The 18,227-nt window shown below is 38.8% G+C and overlaps 1 protein-coding gene across 17 annotated transcripts in view; it reads left to right on the forward strand.

Moving 5' to 3' along the window:
- Positions 1-18,227, forward strand: part of ENOX2 (ecto-NOX disulfide-thiol exchanger 2) — a 284,304-nt gene that overhangs the window by 235,310 nt on the left and 30,767 nt on the right. For all 17 annotated transcript variants that reach the window (XM_060087029.1, XM_060087042.1, XM_060087043.1 and 14 more), the window contains 3 exons: positions 4,835-5,068; positions 7,507-7,719; positions 9,476-9,582. In XM_060087029.1, coding sequence (XP_059943012.1) covers positions 4,835-5,068; positions 7,507-7,719; positions 9,476-9,582 — 554 coding nt within the window. The remainder of the gene's footprint in view (positions 1-4,834; positions 5,069-7,506; positions 7,720-9,475; positions 9,583-18,227) is intronic.

Raw genomic sequence — 18,227 nt, forward strand, 5'->3', positions numbered from 1 at the left:
TTGAGATATTCACTTTATTATGGTGGCCTGGAACTGAACCCACAATATCTCCAAGTTATGCCTGTAGTAATGAGTTTATTATTCTGGATACAATGGGAAGCCATTGAAGGATTTTAAGGAGTAGGGTGATGTGATCTGATATACATTTTAGAAATATCACTTCTGGGTAAAGAATGGACTGAAGGGTATGGGCAAGTGTGGTGACTAGTGGTTAGTTAGCTAACCATAGCATTAGTCCAATCCAGAAGTGATAGCGGCTTATATACTATGGTAGTTGGAGTGGAGATAGCAAGAACTACTCTGCATAAAGTCACTTGTTCCTGGTAAAAGTTCAGATTTGGGGAGACTGAAGCAATTGGAATTGGAATGATTTTCTTTGTAAATATTATAAAGTTTCATGGCCGATCCTTTGCTTATTTGAATTGTTATTTTTCTTTATGGGGCAGTGGACAAATAAGATGAAGGCAGAAGACAGAGTAATTGGAAAGGGCATAGAACAATTAACTACTTCCTCCCCTAACTACTAACCCTTCCCTAAGGGTTAACAATTTGGAAGAATTGGGTCCAAGTGCTAGACATTTTACAGAATCTGCATTCACGTAACAGGCGCTTGTTAGACATCTCCTTTGTGTAAGCTATTATGCTAAATGTTGTACAGAGTAGAAAAGGAGTTAAACCTAGTTCTTCCCTTTAATGAACCCTGGGTTAGTATGCAGTCATACATTCATTTATTAAAGAAACATTGAGCACCTGGCATTGCTCAAGACACTGATAAGACACACTCATTGCTAATAATAATGACATTTGAAAGTTATGTGTGCTGTACAAGAAGTATGGTAAAGTGCTATGGAAGTTCAGAGGAGAGAGAGGGAGGGAGGAAGGGAGGATGGGAGGGAGGGGGGAAGAGAGAGAATTTGAAATTGTCTGGTTCCTGACTGGGGTTATCAAGGTAAAAGGTAGCATTTAGACCAAGTCTCTGACAAAGAGAAAGCATTTGAATGTGGACAATGGGGCATAGATACAGCATGAGCAAAGGTACAGAGGTGGTAGGTTTTGATGAACGTTCAAGGAAACAATAAGTAGTGGTTTGTGTACTGAGGGGACATGAAAGGAGAAGCGAAAACATCCATCGTTAGTACACTTTGAAAGGCTTAACAGTTGGGTCTTTACTTCTCAGATAACAGGGAATTGTTGAAGAAATTCTTGAACAAGGAAGAAGATTGTTTCTGAAAGATTAATGTGACCGCTTTGTATAAAAATGGGTAAGAGGAGAGGAGGTCAGTTAAATACCTGTTGCAATAGGCCAAAGAAAAGGTAATGAGCATTGGAAAAATTAGGCTGGTAACATGGGAGAGGAGAAGAGGAGGCAGATGTAGAATGCTCTTTTTACATTTGCTAAGTGCTGTAAAATCCAACTACTGAAGATTTAACAGCCCTTAGCAATGATAACAGAGCATTCCACAATAGACTATTTTAATAAAAACTTAAAGGTCTTGAAAAGCCCTGAACAGTTGTACATAAAAGACAACATGCTGCTCAGGATGTATCCATCTAAATGTCATTGAAATCAGCTCTCCGTTAACAGCCACCTGGAAACATTCTCACGGCTGCCAAAGGAAAGGAGGTTGCACTGTAATGTGAAAACAACTAATTTTTCCCTTTAAATTTGAACCTGCTCCCTGAAAGTTTACACGTGCTAGAAAACTCCTGAATTGGATGGCTGTTCTCCCACTTTGTAAAAGAAAGAGGTTAAAACAAACAAACAAAAATCCCTTAGAAAGGGGCTAGAAATGTAGACATAATTGTTTTTTCTGTTGGAGTTTGAGCACCTTTGGGAGCCGGCATTGTACACAGCGCAGCACCTCAGAGCATCACAGTATCTTGTGTATGTTTATGCAAAAGTTTCATTTCCTCCTCTCATTTGATCTTCTCCACAATCCTCGCAGAATAGTCAAGGTAATCATTAATAGCCCCATTTTTCTGGTAGCTCAGATAATTTAATAAGATGAATGGGTGTGAAAGTACATTGTAAACTTTAAAGGGCTCTAGCAAAGTTTACTTATGAAATGTATTTATTCTTCCTCTTTCTAAAAAGAATATTTTAGTGTGACTGGGAATTATTCTTTATAACAGCTTTATTTAGGTATAATTGACATACAATGAACTTCACGTATTTCAAAAATACAATTTGATATTATTGACACATACAGCTGTGAAACCATCATCATAGTCAAAATAATGAGTATGTACACCTCTCCCAAAAGCTTCCTTCATGCCTCTTTTGTAATCCCTTCTTCCTAACCCTCCCCAGTTCTCTCCCCAGGCAAACACTGATCTATTTTCTGTCAGATTGGTGTGCGTTTTCCAGATTTTCATATAAATGAAATCATATATTTTGTATGCTCTTCCTTCCTTTGTATAGATCCAGATTTCCATTTGGTATCATTTTCCCTGTAATTGAATCTCCTTTAACATTTTCAGTAGTGCAAGTCTGCTCCTGATAAATTCTTTCAGCATTTGTATGTATCAAAAAATTTATTCCACTTTTTTTAAAAGGTATGTTCTCTGGGTATAGGATTCTAGGTTGACAGTTTTTTTTTCTCTCTCTCAGATGTTGCTCCACTATCTTCTTACTTGCATTGTTTTCAACAAGAAATATGATGTTATCCTTATCTTTTTGTTTCTCTGTACATAAAATGTGTCTTTTGTCTATGGCAGCTTTTAAGATATTCTCTTTATTGCTGATGTTTAGAAATTTGATTATGATGTGCCTTGGTATAATTTTCTTCATGGTTTTCCACTTGGGGTTCATTGAAATTCTTAGATCTGAGTTTTCATCAAATTTGGACATTTTTCCTTCCTTATTTCTTCAAATATTTTTTCTATTCCCTCCCCTGTCTCCAATCATGGCTCCAATTAGGCATATATTGGACCCCTTGAAGTTGTCCTACATCTCACCAGTACTCTGTTCATTTTTTTAAGTCTTTTTTCTCTCTGTATTTCATTTTGAATAGTTTCTATTGCTATGTCTTCAAGTTCATTAATCTTTTCTTCTGTGATGTCTAATTTGTCATTGGTCCTGTCCAGTGAGTTTTTTTCAACTCAGACATTGTAGTTTAAATCTGTAAAAGTTTGATTTTGGTTCTTTTTTTATGTCTTTTGTGTTTCTACTTAATATGTTTTGTCTTTTCTCTAGCTTCTTAAGCATATGAAATCCAACTATAATAGTTTTTATGTCCTTATCTATTAATTATATTATCTGCATCACTTCTGGGTCTGCTTTGTTGACTGATTTTTATCTTTATTATGATTTTCCTGCTTCTTTGCATATTGGGTAACTTTTTATTGGACACCAGACATTGTGAATTTTAGCAGGTGACAGATACTTTTCATTCCTGTAAGTATTCTTGACCTTTGTTCTGGGATGCAGTTAAGTAACTTGAAAGTTTTTTTATCTTTTTAGGTCTTGTTTTTAAGTTTTGTTCAGCAGAACCAGAGCAGGGTTTAGTGTAGGGCTAATTTTTCCTCACTAAGGCAAAACTCTTTTGATTACTCTATCTAGTGCTCTCTGAATTATTAGATTTTCTCCTCTGGCTGGTGTGAAAAGGAAATAGTCCTAGCCCTGTATGAGCTCCAGGGATTATTACCTCTAATGCTCAGGTAATTCACACATAGATAGACATCAGTACTCAGCTACATAATAGTGGAGGACCCTCTGCAGATCTCTGAAGCTCTTTCTCTGTGTAGCTTTCTTCTTTCCAGTACTCTGCCATGCAAACTGTCTGCCATAGTCTCCCTGGATTCCCAGTTCAATCTCCTCAACTCAGGGAGATCACCATGCTTTGCCAGAGTTCCCCTCCCTGTGCTGAGGCCTGGAAACTCTCTCCAGGCAATAAGCCAGGGGAATCTTAGTGATCTCTGTCTTCATTGCCTAATGTCCAATGTCTTAAAAACTATTGTTTCATACATGTTGTCCATATTTTTAGTTGTTTAAGGCAGGAGTTACCCTGCAAGCTTGCGCTTAGAATGAAATGAGATAAATGTGTGTGGAAGCAGCTAGCTCAGCTTCTGAAACTTAAAAGGTTAATAAAAACTTAATAATTTTTTTGATTTTTTTGCTGAGAGATTTAACTTGGGTGCTATAACTGACACCAAAAGTGGAGGTGTGGACTTGAATCCTGGTTTTCTGAATCCTAGTCCTATACCAGTATACTATAAGCATACTACCACTTTTTTTAAGGATCCCAAATTATATGTCACCTGGATCACATACCACTCCCCATTATATCTTTTCCACCCCCCCCAAAATGGTTCCAAGTCACCAGATACACCTAGGAAGCAATTTGGGGGATTGAAATGTCGAGCTGATTTACATTTATCAAAATTTTATTGATTTTATTTAAATTTTATCTAAATTTTATCAACATTTAAGTTTTACCAAAATTCTGAGTGGCGGGATGACTGACACTCTTGAAGTTATCCAAAGACACCACAATTTGAGGCCACCTTTTGCATGCTTCCCAGCCCATGGTGCCACATAAAGCTTATTCTTGATACAGTTACCCACAGAGCCTCCCTCTGTCACAGGTAAGGTGGCAGATGGAGAAATGAAACTCCTATGAATAAGACTGACCCAACCATGGAATAATAAACTATTATCAGAGATAGAGACTATAATCCAAGTCTTTAATGTTCTTCTTGCTAGTAGTGGGGAGAGAATTTGGGGTTATGTGGTCCCTGGAAACTGCTGTGACTGCATCTGAAAAGCTACTTACAGTGTCTCACTCACTGGGCTGTTCTTGTTCTCTCCTCTCTCTCCCTCTTGTGCACTTAGGTTACCGCATTCGCCTGGGCTCTAGCACTGACAAAAAGGACACAGGTAGGCTTCATGTTGATTTTGCACAGGCTCGAGATGACCTGTATGAGTGGGAATGCAAACAGCGTATGCTTGCAAGAGAGGAACGCCACCGTAGAAGGATGGAAGAAGAAAGGTTGCGCCCACCATCCCCACCTCCAGTGGTCCACTATTCAGATCATGAATGCAGCATTGTTGCTGAAAAACTAAAAGGTATACAAAACACTCGAGCTTTGTGATTAAAAGAGCTCTTTTCTTTGGAGAAATGTAATAAATATATTTGTATTGTTGACAGTTGTCCTTGAATTTCCCACTGAGGGATTCTAAGCATTTCTTGTGTTGAAGCCTTGCAGTTAGAAAGGTGTACCTAGTAATTCAAGAGCCAAAAAATTTGTCCCTCCCACCTGTGTCTGTGATCCTTCACTGTCTCAAGTTACTTTTTTTCTCTCCATACATCAGGTGACTAGAAAGAAACAATTTTTTCCCACTTTTCCACATCAGAGAATTTTAGCTGTGATCCATGACTTGGGACCTGTAAGCACCTCCACCCCCTTTCATTGTGGATAGCAAGTTAGTTTTGAATTCTAAGTCAGAATAAATCAGAAAAATAGAACTTGATGTGACCTCAGAAAACTCTGATAAAATTCCATTTTATAGATGAGAAAATGGAGGGCCAGAGACTAGTTACAGTATACATTCTTCTTAGATTACTCAAAGGCGTAGCTACTACCAACTAAAAGAGGACTCCTTTAATCACACATTTATTTCACACAGTAACTACAGAGACTTCCAGACATTGCTAAATCAGACTGCTTTCCCTTTAGTTTTGATTCCTGTTCCCCTTGCTTGACTCTCAGAGCCATTTTGCTAATTTAACCTTAATTGCCTTGCCTGGTCTCCTGTGTTAGTAGCTCAAATCCAGTTTTTTCATTCTATGAGTATGGTTGATTTTACTGGATGAGTGCTGGTGTCCCATTGATCTTATTGGTGACACCAACCCAGCTCTAACAGTATGAATTTTCCTTGCTTCTTGTGCTCTAGGCTCAGCAAGATGCTGCTAATTCCCCTTTGCAAATAGGTCTCATTCACCAAACTTGTTTGCACCTTATAGCCTAAGGGTTTCACACGTTAAAGAAATCCTTTGTTTGGATTGATTTGTCTTCCTATAAGAGAAAAGCAGAAAACATAGAGTCCAGCGTAGAGACACAGAAATAATGGTACACTTTGAAAAGCTGGAAAGGCTGAAAGCATTGGTAAGATGCCAGGTCCAAGACTTAACTGTTCACATAAGACCAAACAGCTCAGTTTGAATTTTTATTAAAAAAAATGAATTTGCTGGTTGTGTGGAACTCAAGCAAAAAGTAAGCATCAATGAATCAACTAAACATCAATAATTTTTTAAAAACTGAGCATCAACATAAAGACTGTATGTAAGTAATGAAATGAAAACTGCTATAACGGTGAGGCTGACCTCTCATTACACATCTGCACTTAAAAAGGCAAGTGGTAAGAAGTTCACATTACAGTGAGAGATGGTTCCACTGGACATAAGGGTTCCTGGCTAGAGAGGGATGTGGAGTCCTACAGTGGGCCTTCAATGGGATGCTAATGGACTCTCCCTCTCAGGAGTCTTTAACAGCAGAATATGTAAGTGGCTATCTCAGAAAGCTGAACCAGAGGCTTTGGAAGCTGAACCAGAGACTACTATTTTAACATCAGAGAGTAACTCCTAACTAGCTGTAGAAATCTACTTGGAGGGTTCCTCAGGCAAGAGAAACAGGACGTGGCCAAATGTAGAAATAGAATGAATTACATCAAAATAGATTGTGACTGGGACTGAGTGGAAGGCCTGGGGCTGGATTGGATGCAGGAGTGATGTTACAAAAAGTCAAAGATGTAAGTGTTTATACCTAAAGAATTGCCATTTAGCTGTTTATTTTTTTTTTTTTCGGTACGTGGGCCTCTCACTGTTGTGGCCTCTCCCGTTGCGGAGCACAGGCTCCAGACGTGCAGGCCCAGCGGCCATGGCTCACGGGACCAGCCACTCTGGGGCATGTGAGATCTTCCCGGACCGGGGCACGAACCCACGTCCCCTGCATCGGCAGGCGGACTCTCAACCACTGTGCCACCAGGGAAGCCCCTAACTCTTTCTTAAGGCTCCCTCCAAAGGTTTAATTCCATGGATCCAGGATAAAGTTACTGTCAAATGCAAGTTAAGCTCAAGACTCAAGTTTACTTGTGCTTATTAAAAAATAAGATTGTAGAATTCTGAAGTTCTCTCACTGCTAATTTATATATTACACACATGCACACACACACACACACACATACACACAGAGGTTAAGAAATTTGCAATATGTGAAAACTATGTCAGTAAAGAAAACTTTAAGAAGAAATACTCTTGTTCTGAAAATTCTTCGTAGATTACAACCAATCTGACTACTTTTGGAATCTTTCATTCTTTCAGTCTCTCTGCCCACCTGCTGCCTGTGTGTGCACACGTGTGCATGCATGGTTCCTCACCCTCTGCAATTAATTCATTTCACAACCTTTGCCAAAAAGCCATGGTGGCCTCCTTGCCAGCATGTTGGGAAAATAGATGGAGATTTGGTTACTTTTGATGACTCTAAAAATAAATTCTCTTTTTTCAGATGATTCCAAATTCTCAGAAGCCGTGCAGACCTTGCTCACCTGGATTGAGCGAGGAGAGGTGAACCGTCGCAGCGCTAACAACTTCTACTCCATGATCCAGTCGGCCAACAGCCACGTCCGCCGCCTGGTGAATGAGAAAGCTGCCCATGAGAAAGACATGGAAGAAGCAAAGGAGAAGTTTAAGCAGGCCCTTTCTGGAATTCTCATTCAATGTGAGTGGAAGTCATAGTTCTGCCAGAAGGGTGAGAGGGCACTTCACTTAGTCATCACTCTCTCTACACAGGAGCCAGGGCTCCAGAGCCATCCTGTGTCAAGACGGAATGCCCTCTTCATCACTGCCTTGTGCTCTTCTTATATTGCCAAATGCCCGAGCTCCGGTTTCATGGGAATCATGTGCGCACCCCCTATGTTCATTTTCTGTGGTATATCTACTTCAGCTCCTTAGAAACACTGACACTTAGACCACAATCCTGTGATTTTACTTTCGCTTGTTCTCAAAGTAAGTTACAAGCAGCCTCAGGCTCCAGTGGAAAATTTGGTATTTCACTGCTGAAGTTAGAATGTAGCATCAGGATTTGTAAGCTTCTTTGCTTCAGATTTGCATCATTATGCTTTTCAGGTATTCCATTTTAGGGATAAATGTAATAATATTTCCCAAGGTAATTGAATAAAAGCCAAATCTGCTACTTCTACCTTTTGTTTTTAGTTTCCTTTCTTCAACATTTCCTTTACTGGATGTCAGTGGACACTGAGAGGGAATGGGAAGCCACTGAAATAGCCATTTTCAAAAATTAGTACCACTCCAAACCTATCCAGGTTCTCTTAAATGAGCAGAAAAATTCTCAAATAATGTTTTTAGTTCACCTTATTATAAAATTATGAACTCTTATCTTTTGAGTAAGAAACTGTATTCACGTTAGGAACAAAGGTACAGTTTTATGACTTTGCTTTTAAACAGTTATGGCCCACTCTTCTCATACTTGACTTCCCATACTTGACTGATACATAAATGGGATTAAGGAGGAGTTGTTTCATTTTCCATTTCTATTTTGAAGTTATCTATGGGCATGGAATCCAGGAGGAGAAAGCATATGTTTTTAGGGCTTCAGAATAAATAGAAAAAGAGAGCAGCAAGCATCATGGGAATAGAAATCCTTAAATCATTAGTAGACAGGGTACAAACAGGGCTGTAAAGAAAGAAATAACACCTCTGAATTTTCTTACTGTGAACACCTAGCCAGGCAGAGGATCTTGTCCTTTTTTTCTTTTCCCAGAAAAAAGTCATGACTAAGTTTTCCTTCTCTTGAACTGATTGTGATAAAGCCCCCGAATATTTGTACACATTTCCTCATTTGACATTTTAAGCGACCCTGAAAAAATACCCCCTAGGACTGTGCTTACACACTATTCTTCCATAAAACTTGTGTTTCTCCAGTCAATAAGCCTACCTAGGTAGACTTAAAATAGATCCCATCCATTTTAGGTTTTGATTTGTTGCTTCTGGTTAAACATACCTCAGAATAATAAAAAGATGGATTCCATTGAAATGAAGCATCCAGGATCATTCTGAAAGGCTAGTTTAAGAAGCCAGTGGTCAAAAGGAGCTGGTACAGTTCACCACTTGATGTCCTGTTGTGCAGGGTCAATAGTGCTAAATCACATTCACCATGACTCTTGCCTCTCCTGCCTGAATGAATACAGACTGCCTGTATGAAAAAACTTTAGTCACCATTTCACCCTAAACCTTCTAGAATTCATTTTTTCTTTTTGTATATTGATATCTTTGCCTTTGCGTCCCCTTTAAACTCATGGTATGCCAACACACATAGCCTTTTTTTTTTTTTTTAGCACAGCTCTAGTCCAGTAGTGTCATAGGAGACACACTAAGCCTAATGCTTCTCATTTCTTTTCTCCTCCCTTTTGCCATCCCTGGATGATGCTGATTCAACTGTTGATCTGATGCTACAGTTGAGCAGATAGTAGCTGTGTACCATTCTGCCTCCAAACAAAAGGCTTGGGACCACTTCACAAAAGCCCAGCGTAAAAACATCAGCGTTTGGTGTAAACAAGCTGAGGTTAGTAACTTTTTACTCTGGTAGCCCCTCAGGGGGACAGTTTCTTTCTTTAACAAGTTATTGATTTGGAGTTTAGCTAGAATTAAATAGTGCCAAGCTCCCATGGCCACAACAAGGCCCTAATGAAACACTGAGACATGTTCTATAGCCTGTCATTGTGTCCAGACCACCTGCTGCCAAAAGGGTAATAAATGTGCACATGTTGTCTTGAATGCATTCTGCTGGGTGGAAACCTTAGTAGTGAAAATGTAGCTGCGATAATTAATAAGTTTACTTCCCTAAGCTAGCTAGTCTTGGGTACAACAATAATTACTGACCTGTGCATCTAGTGTTAGTAATATTAGGGCTGTCTTACATTTATTAGAGCATCTTGACAGTTGAGGCTGAAAGCTGCCTGGTGTTACATTGGAGCACTGAAATTTCTGAGCTTCTTTTATCAAACCCGCTCAGCCACCTTTATAGGTGGCAGCTTTAAAGGTAACAGAGGACTCTGATTTCAAATTAAGATTGACACACACCTCTCTGCTTGTGCTCAAGTGACATTTTTAGCATAACACTAGAACATATCTGATGTGATTAGGTTACGATTCTAAATCTGAGATTAAAAGCTGAGATGGGAGGTTTGTTTACACCAATGTGCCTTTGGAATGGTGTTACATAGTCCTCAAGTTTTTCTGTTCCTATGTGTAGCTTCCTTACCCAGCCAGCCCTGACACTTTCCATCTATGTATGCGGCAACTCTTTCAACTTCGTTTCTGAGTCCTCTTTGCCAGTCTAGTAGCAGTCCCATTATATCTATCAATGCAGGTTGTCATATTCCTTAATAGTTAAATAGCACTTGTATGGAACTTACATATTATAAGGCACTTTCACATTGGTTAGCTCACCTACGTGAGCCCCTCAATAGATGTGGTGTAGTGGAAAGAACCTTGGACTTGGAGTTGACATGAATCCAAAGCTCAGCTCTGACACGTTATAGCTGCGTGACTTTGAGCAAGTTAGTCAGCCTTTCTCAGTCCTTATTCCTTCACCTGGATTAAATGAGATAAGAGATATGTAGACAGTATGAAAATATAAATGCTATATAAATGAGAACTAGTATTATTTCAATTTATCATTAACAACTCCATAAGGAATAATAAGTAAGTAGAGTGTCCGTTTTTTACATGTGAGGAAACTGAGACATAGAAATGTTAAGCGATGTGGGCTTCCCTGGTGGCGCAGTGGTTGAGAATCCGCCTGCCAATGCAGGGGACACGGGTTCGAACCCTGGTCTGGGAGGATCCCACATGCTGCGGAGCGGCTGGGCCCGTGCGCCACAACTGCTGAGGCCCATGGGCCTAGAGCCCATGCTCCGCAATGGGAGAGGCCACCATAGTGAGAAGCCTGTGCACCGCAACAAAGAGCCCCCACTCTCTGCAACTAGAGAAAGCCCATATGCAGCAATGAAGACTCAACGCAGCCAAAAATAAAATTCAAAAAAATGTAAAAAAATTTAAAAAAAAGAAATGTTAAGCGATGTGCACACAATTACACAGCTAGTAAGTGGTCAATTCAGGCCTAGAAATTCTTCTTCTTCACTCTGTGCGCTGGTATAAACTGACTTGTGGTCTTGAGTCAGTCATTTAATCTTTGTGAACCTCAGTTACCTAATCTATAAAATGAAGATAATAATCTATTCCTCTGTCTTTCATGAGAGTACATGACATAGTTTGTGTGGCAACAATTTGAGAACCGTGAAGAGAGATTAGAGGAAGATAAGCCCACATCTGTTCATAAACCAACAGTCTCAGCCATCAGTTCTGACTCGGCAAAGGGATCTATGAGTCACTAGGGAGAAATCCTTGAAGACATCAGCCCAGCGGAGGTTAGGGTCATAAAAAGCCAGTAAAGTTTTTAATTGTTAAGAAAATAATAATTAGGATCAAAAAAGGAACCGATTATCTTAGTGTAGCACAAAATGATTTTAGAATGCTAGGGCTACCTCATGTTGTTGAGCCCAACGAACAAAATTCAGCATTTCAATTCAGACGTTTACTGAACAGTTTCTCTGTCTCAGGTATCATGACAGGCAATGCAGGATGAGATGGTCTTTGCCCTCAGGGAGCTAAAAATGTAACAAAAGTGATCAAGGGGAGGGTTGGAGATAGCACTTAAATTTATTTATTTGTTTTTAAAATTTTTATTGGGGAATAGTTGATTTACAATGTTGTGATAGTTTCACGTGTACAGCAAAGGGAATCTGCTATACATATACATATATCCACTCTTTTTTTTTAGATTCTTTTTCCACATAGGCCATTACAGAGTACTGAATAGAGTTCCCTGTGCTATACAGTAGGTCCTTATTAGTTATCTATTTTACATTTAGTAGTGTGTATGTGTCAATCCCAATCTTCCAGTTTATCCCTCCCCCTCCTTTAACCCCCTGGTAACCGTAAGTTTATTTTCTACATCTGTAACTCTATTTCTGTTTTATAGATAAGTTCGGTTTTTTGATTCCACATATAAACAATATCATATGATATTTGTCTTTCTCTGTCTGACTTACTTCACTCAGTACGACAATCTCTATGTCCATCCACGTTGCTGGAAATGAGATTATTTCATTCTTTTTTATGGCTGAGTAATATTCCATTGTATATATGTACCACATCTTTATCCACTCCTCTGTTGGTGGACATTTAGGTTGCTTCCATGTCTTAGCTATTGTAAACAGTGCTGCAATGAACATTGGGGTGCATATATCATTTTGGGGGTTTTTTGGGGGGGTTTTTTGGTTTGGTTTTTTTTTTTTTTGCGGTACGCGGGCCTCTCACTGTTGTGGCCTCTCCCGTTGCGGAGCACAGGCTCCGGACGTGCAGGCTCAGCGACCATGGCTCACGGGCCCACCCGCTCCGCGGCATGTGGGATCTTCCCAGACTGGGGCACGAACCTGTGTCCCCTGCATCGGCAGGCGGACTCTCAGCCACTGCGCCACCAGGGAAGCCCAGCATGTATCATTTTGGATTATAGTTTTCTCCAGGTATATGCCCAAGAGTGGGATTGCTGGATCACATGGTAGCTCTATTTTTAGTTTTTTAAGGAACCTCCATACTGTTCTCCACAGTGCCTGTACCAGTTTACATTCCCACCAACAGTGTAAGAGGGTTCCTTTTTCTCCACACCCCCTCCCGCATTTATTGTTTGTAGATTTTCTGATGATGGCCATTCTGACTGGTGTGAGGTGATACCTCATTGTAGTTTTGATTTGCATTTCTGTAAAAATTAGTGATATTGAGTATCTTTTCACATAGCACCTAAATTTAAAATATCCAAAATCCTTAATTTAGTTTGAATAATTCAGAAAAATAAAAGTTGAGAGAAAAATGCTTAATATGCCTTCCAATTGTAGAAAAGCAGTATTAGTCTCTACCTTCCCTTCAACGCACACAAGTATCCATTTTAGGGGGTGGGAGAGGCTGTTTGAAGTGCCCCACCCATTACAGAAAGCCCTGCTGATACAGTGTTTCCTTTTTCATGGGAGGAGTGGAGCCTCTGGTGCGAGAACTGACTTGTCTAGGCCACAACCCTTTTGTAAGCGAATTTGCAATAAAATAGTCTCCATTAATATTATTCATCAAGGCTCTCTGTAGTTATAGCAAGCCTACCTATCTGGTGGATATATGTTTGAGTTTAATTACTTCCTCAGTAAAGATAGCTATGCCAGTAAGCCAGACATTTCTCTGGGGCTGTGGAGAGCTGAGAGCTGTACACCCTGTCACCTAATATTGCAGCAGAGCTTCCTTGGCACAGTGATGGGGATAAAGCACACGGCCAGCATGACTGACTACATGTTTTGTGATATGCCTTGTAGACTTTGTAGGGACCCAGAAAAATGCTTCCTGCCTGTTGGATTGGACTAAATTAAGGTCTGCCCTGAATACCTTAATCTTTATAAGTAAAACTACTGACAGTGGAACATAACTCATGACCTTTCTTTGCCATTGCATTCCCTAAACCTAAAAGATTTCGTCTACTCTATATTGGCACCTCTTTAAATCGTGGCTTTAAATTTTTTTTAACCTCTGCATACTTTCACTTGATGACAGGCAACTCTGAGGACTAAAAGGAGGCATCCTGTAGAAAGTGACAAAACTGTCCTCTTAAATTGGGACTGCCTCTTAGCACCCCACTGAGAATCAGAGCATCTCAGTGACCTAATCAACTAAACTGACTTTTTCTTGACCTAGGCATCAAAGCTACAATTCCTAAGTTAGGGGTTTCATCAAGGTAGAAGAGTCTGACATTGAACCTTTCTTACCAGTTGCCTCGGGGAATAAGCCAGCTGGTGACCTCCTCACATCACAAAGTACCTGTTATTTGTCTCATTGTCATCCTGCTTCCAGCAGCAGACACTGTCTCACTCTGGTGAGAGAGAAGTTATGAAGTAAGAAGAAAAAGTCCCCACCTTCAGGGAGCTAAGGCACTCACCCTGGTAGCATCTGCCAAGCAGACTAGTTTGATAATGAGTCTTTTTCATTGGTTTACTTTCCTGATTTACATGTGTGTGAGGCTCCTACTGATACCATTTGAAAGGGTAATAAAAATAAGAGAAGGCTGAAGTCCCTTCCCTTACTAAAAGTTAGCATCTACAGTGACTTTACTGACAGTGCTGTGTGTTGTGGGAACTCTTTTTCTATAGAATCATTCAAAACCTGTGTGTTTCTCTTACCATGATCCTGGCCTAGATTACAAGTTAAACTTTGGATGGCATATAAGAAACTAGAACCATAGCAGTAGGCACCAAGAAACTCCCTTGCATTCTCCCTAATGTGAGATTTTTATACCATTGGACCAGAAGAAAGGGTAGATGGTGATTACGTACTAGCATTCTCGTGAAATGAAATACCGTGATTGCTAAAATAACTTTCTAGATTTCCAGGCCTATCATTCCAAACCCCAAAGAACTGGTTGCAGATAGATGTTCAAGTTATCTGCATGCCCTCGTTTTAGGACCCATTTGCACTAACACTAGCTATTGGCTTTCAGCCATCAAACCCCATGCTAACAAAATTTGGATCAACCTAATTTGTATTTCCATTATGTAGCATATAATAGACATTGATTAAGAGCCTGTGTTTGTGCTTTGCTCCATTGGCTTGAATGATATCTCAGAATCAAATTTCTGTGTAAGTGTAGGAGCTATCTCCCTATCCTCTGCTCCTTTCCATTCCTTCATCTGGCCCATTCCCCACCAAGTATCCTGTTAATTTTCAAAGTATGGGTAAGTACAATTTTGTTACACAATTCATAAGGAACTTTTCTTTTATTATAGTCATGTTTCTATCATAAAATATGAGTAAGATGAATTTAAGTCCACATAACTTTTTTGGAAACTATATAGTTAGATAATTAACGTTCAATAATTTATGATTTGCCTACTTTATGATAAATCAAAAATGTCAGCTGGTACGAAGATGATTCTTTTCAGCATTTTCCTCTGTCTAGGGTTTCAGTTTTATTCTATGTTGAAAGTGCTTTGTCCTCCATTATGGAGCAATATGTGAATTTCTAAGCTTCGAAAAAAGTTACCACTAGAATAGACTTAAAGCCATTATAATGCATTTTGAGAAGTCACTAACAGTTCACTGTTTAGATTAAATATCACAGGTCTACCGTGGGCAACAGTGTGGTATAAAAACTTTAGGAAGGCTATCTTACCTTTTTTGATGTACTCTATCAGTGACGTGACCCAGTCAATTTCAGGCAGAGAATTACAAATGAAAATTTCTGGAAAATGTTTTTCCATGTCATTGCCACTCTTTTAGCTTCAGCACTGGATCCAACTATCAGGATGGGCAAAGGGGCAGATCTGGGAGGCAGCTATTTCTCTTGCTGCCTGCACTTCAGTGGCTCAAAGTCCTCCTGTTGCCTGCTCCTGTGTCCAGGCTAGGTAGAATGCCTTCCTTAGGTAAATGCCACCTTTTAGCCCTTCACTCTGAAGGTATTTGTTAGGATTTGATTCCAAAAGTAGAGCTTTTTTGATCCACCAGAGAATATAGAAAATAGGCATCTTAGATATCAAGTGCTTTACTTTTCAAAGAATTAAAATCTCACTTGCTTTACTTAGAGGTAGTGTCATTTACTGAATGCTCACCTTAAGTTTATTGCAGTATAGTATCCTATAGCCTCTATTGTTCTCTCTGTCTTATCTCCATTCATGTGACTTAGTATCGATATTTACAGAAAAAGTAATGGTACGGACCTTAGTTTCTTTGTAGCTAAGAAGGATTGTCTAGTTAGAGGGCTCTAGGCTCTGCCACTTTGCCTTCCTGACTGAATACTTATAGCAGGCTTCTCCTTAGTTTTTCTTACCCTCATTTCATTATCAGCTAAAAGAACTGGTAACTCTTGTTTCTGAAGTATTTTGAGGCATTGAGGTAAAATTTGCCCATAGGTCCATTATTTTTCTAGGAATTTTTTGAAGATGTGAAAGATCTCTAGATAAGCTGTATTACTTAGTTATTGAACATTTTATAGTTCTAAGAAGAGATTACACTTCCTTGCCCAGCTGGAAGCAGAAAAGATGCTTTGCGGATGCTGAGCAGCTACAGAGTGTGTCTTAGCTATCAGTTAGATCTTCCGGCCCTGGGACATTTCCCTAGAAGGAACACAATTTACTCTTCTGAGAAACGCAATAACTTTTCCAGAGTTAGACAACATGTCTGTGAATTGAGAGTTGGTCTCTGCTTATACCCTCTGACAGTCTACATTTTTGTTAGGCAGCTAGGAGAGCCACGACTTTTCCTGATGAAGTAAGTTGTACAATATTTGAATTTGCCAGTGTCAAACCTCATTATGATCACCCTTCCAGTAACAGCTCTTTGATAACTGAAATCCAGACTCCTGAGAAAGAATGAATTCTTAGAAATGGCAATTCCTTTATTGTTCTCTGTGCAATAAGACATAGCAAATGTCTCTCTTGACACAGTCCTTTAAAGTTCATTTTTCTCAAACAAGTCATTATTTTCTTCTATTTTAAGTAATGCCTCTGCAGCACATTGAGGGATCCTATGGTAGTATTTCTATTTTCTATTTCTTCTATTTTTCCTTTACTTCTTAACTCTCAGTGATAACACTGAATAGCTCACTTTTTAATAGGTACTTTTATTTATGTTTAGTGTAAACTTGATATAGAAATCATTATTTTTCCTGATAAAAGGAATAAAAAAGGAGAATATTAGTTGAGATAGTGATTAACTGTAGCATGAATTACTAAGAAATCCATTTAAAATACTTACAATCTCCCTAAATGGAGGCAATTGTCACCAGACGGCTTTGCACATTTTTTGTATTATGGCCCAAGTGCAGCTAACCTAGGCAAGGAATTCTCAGCTCACTGCTGAGGAGCCTCTGACAGGCATCAAGTGGCCTTTAAATGATTGCAAGCTGTTCTAAAATGGAGTTCTCATGCTTGATTTTTTTTGAAAAAGTGACTTTTCCAGTGTGATCTCAATCATTTCCGATGTTCTTCATGCCTTTCTGCAGATCTGTGTTTACATCTGGTAGCATTTCCCTTCAGCCTGAAGAACTTTCTTAAGCTTTTCTTATAGTGCAAGTCTTCGGGTGACAAATACTCTCATTTACATTTGTCTGAAAATATATTTATCTCATCTCCATTCTTGAAAGAATTTTTCTCTGAATATAGAATTCTGAATAAATAGATATTTTTTATTTATTCTTGCACTTTAAAGAATTGTTTCCCTAACTTCTGGTCTTTATTGTTTCTGAAAGAAATCAAAGCATTCAAATTGTTTTTCCCCTGTTTATAATATGTTGGTTTTTTCTGGCTGCTTTTAAAAGTTTCTCTTTTTTCCCCCAGTTTTTTTGATATATAATTGATATACAGCACTGTATAAGTTTAAGGTGTACAGCATAATGACTTGACTTACATGTATTGTGAAATGATTGTCACAATAAATTTAGTTAACTAAAGAGTTAGAGTTTCTCTTTATGTTTCATTTTCAGCAGCTTGACTATGGTGTTCCTAGACATACTGTTTTTCCACACATATTCTGCTTGGGGTCCACTGAGTTCTTTGAATATATAGATTAATATATTTCATCAAATTTAAGAAATCCTCAACTATTTTTTCTTCAAATATTTTGAATCATTTAATCTCTCCTCTCTTTCTGTGATTCCAGTTAGTTTCTCTGTTCTTCAGATTTGATAAATTTGTATTGTTCTCTCTTTAAGCTTTCTCTGTATACTGTCATCTCTATTCTACTGTAAAGCTCATCCGAAGTTTCTATTTCTCTGCTAAGATTTCCTATCTTTTCATTCATTATTAACATATTTCCTTTACATCATTGAGATAGTTATGATAGCTGCTTTAACTCCTTGTTCTGCTCATTTCCATATCTAGTTCATTTCAAGCTTGGTTTCTGTTGATTGTCTTTCCTCTTGAAAATGGGTCATCTCGACCTAGTTCTTGTAGGTATGTCAATTAACTGGGGGCTTTACCTGCTTATTGTGAATATTTTGCTTTTAAGTCTTTGGATTCTGTTATATTCTTTCAAAGAATGTTGATTTTGTTTTCTTTTGTTTTAATGGTCAATTTACTTCATTGAATTTAAGCTAGAAATTGTCTCTCTTAGATGGCA

This window comes from Mesoplodon densirostris, chromosome X (assembly GCF_025265405.1).
Source record: "Mesoplodon densirostris isolate mMesDen1 chromosome X, mMesDen1 primary haplotype, whole genome shotgun sequence".
Classification (NCBI taxonomy): Eukaryota; Metazoa; Chordata; class Mammalia; order Artiodactyla; family Ziphiidae; genus Mesoplodon; species Mesoplodon densirostris.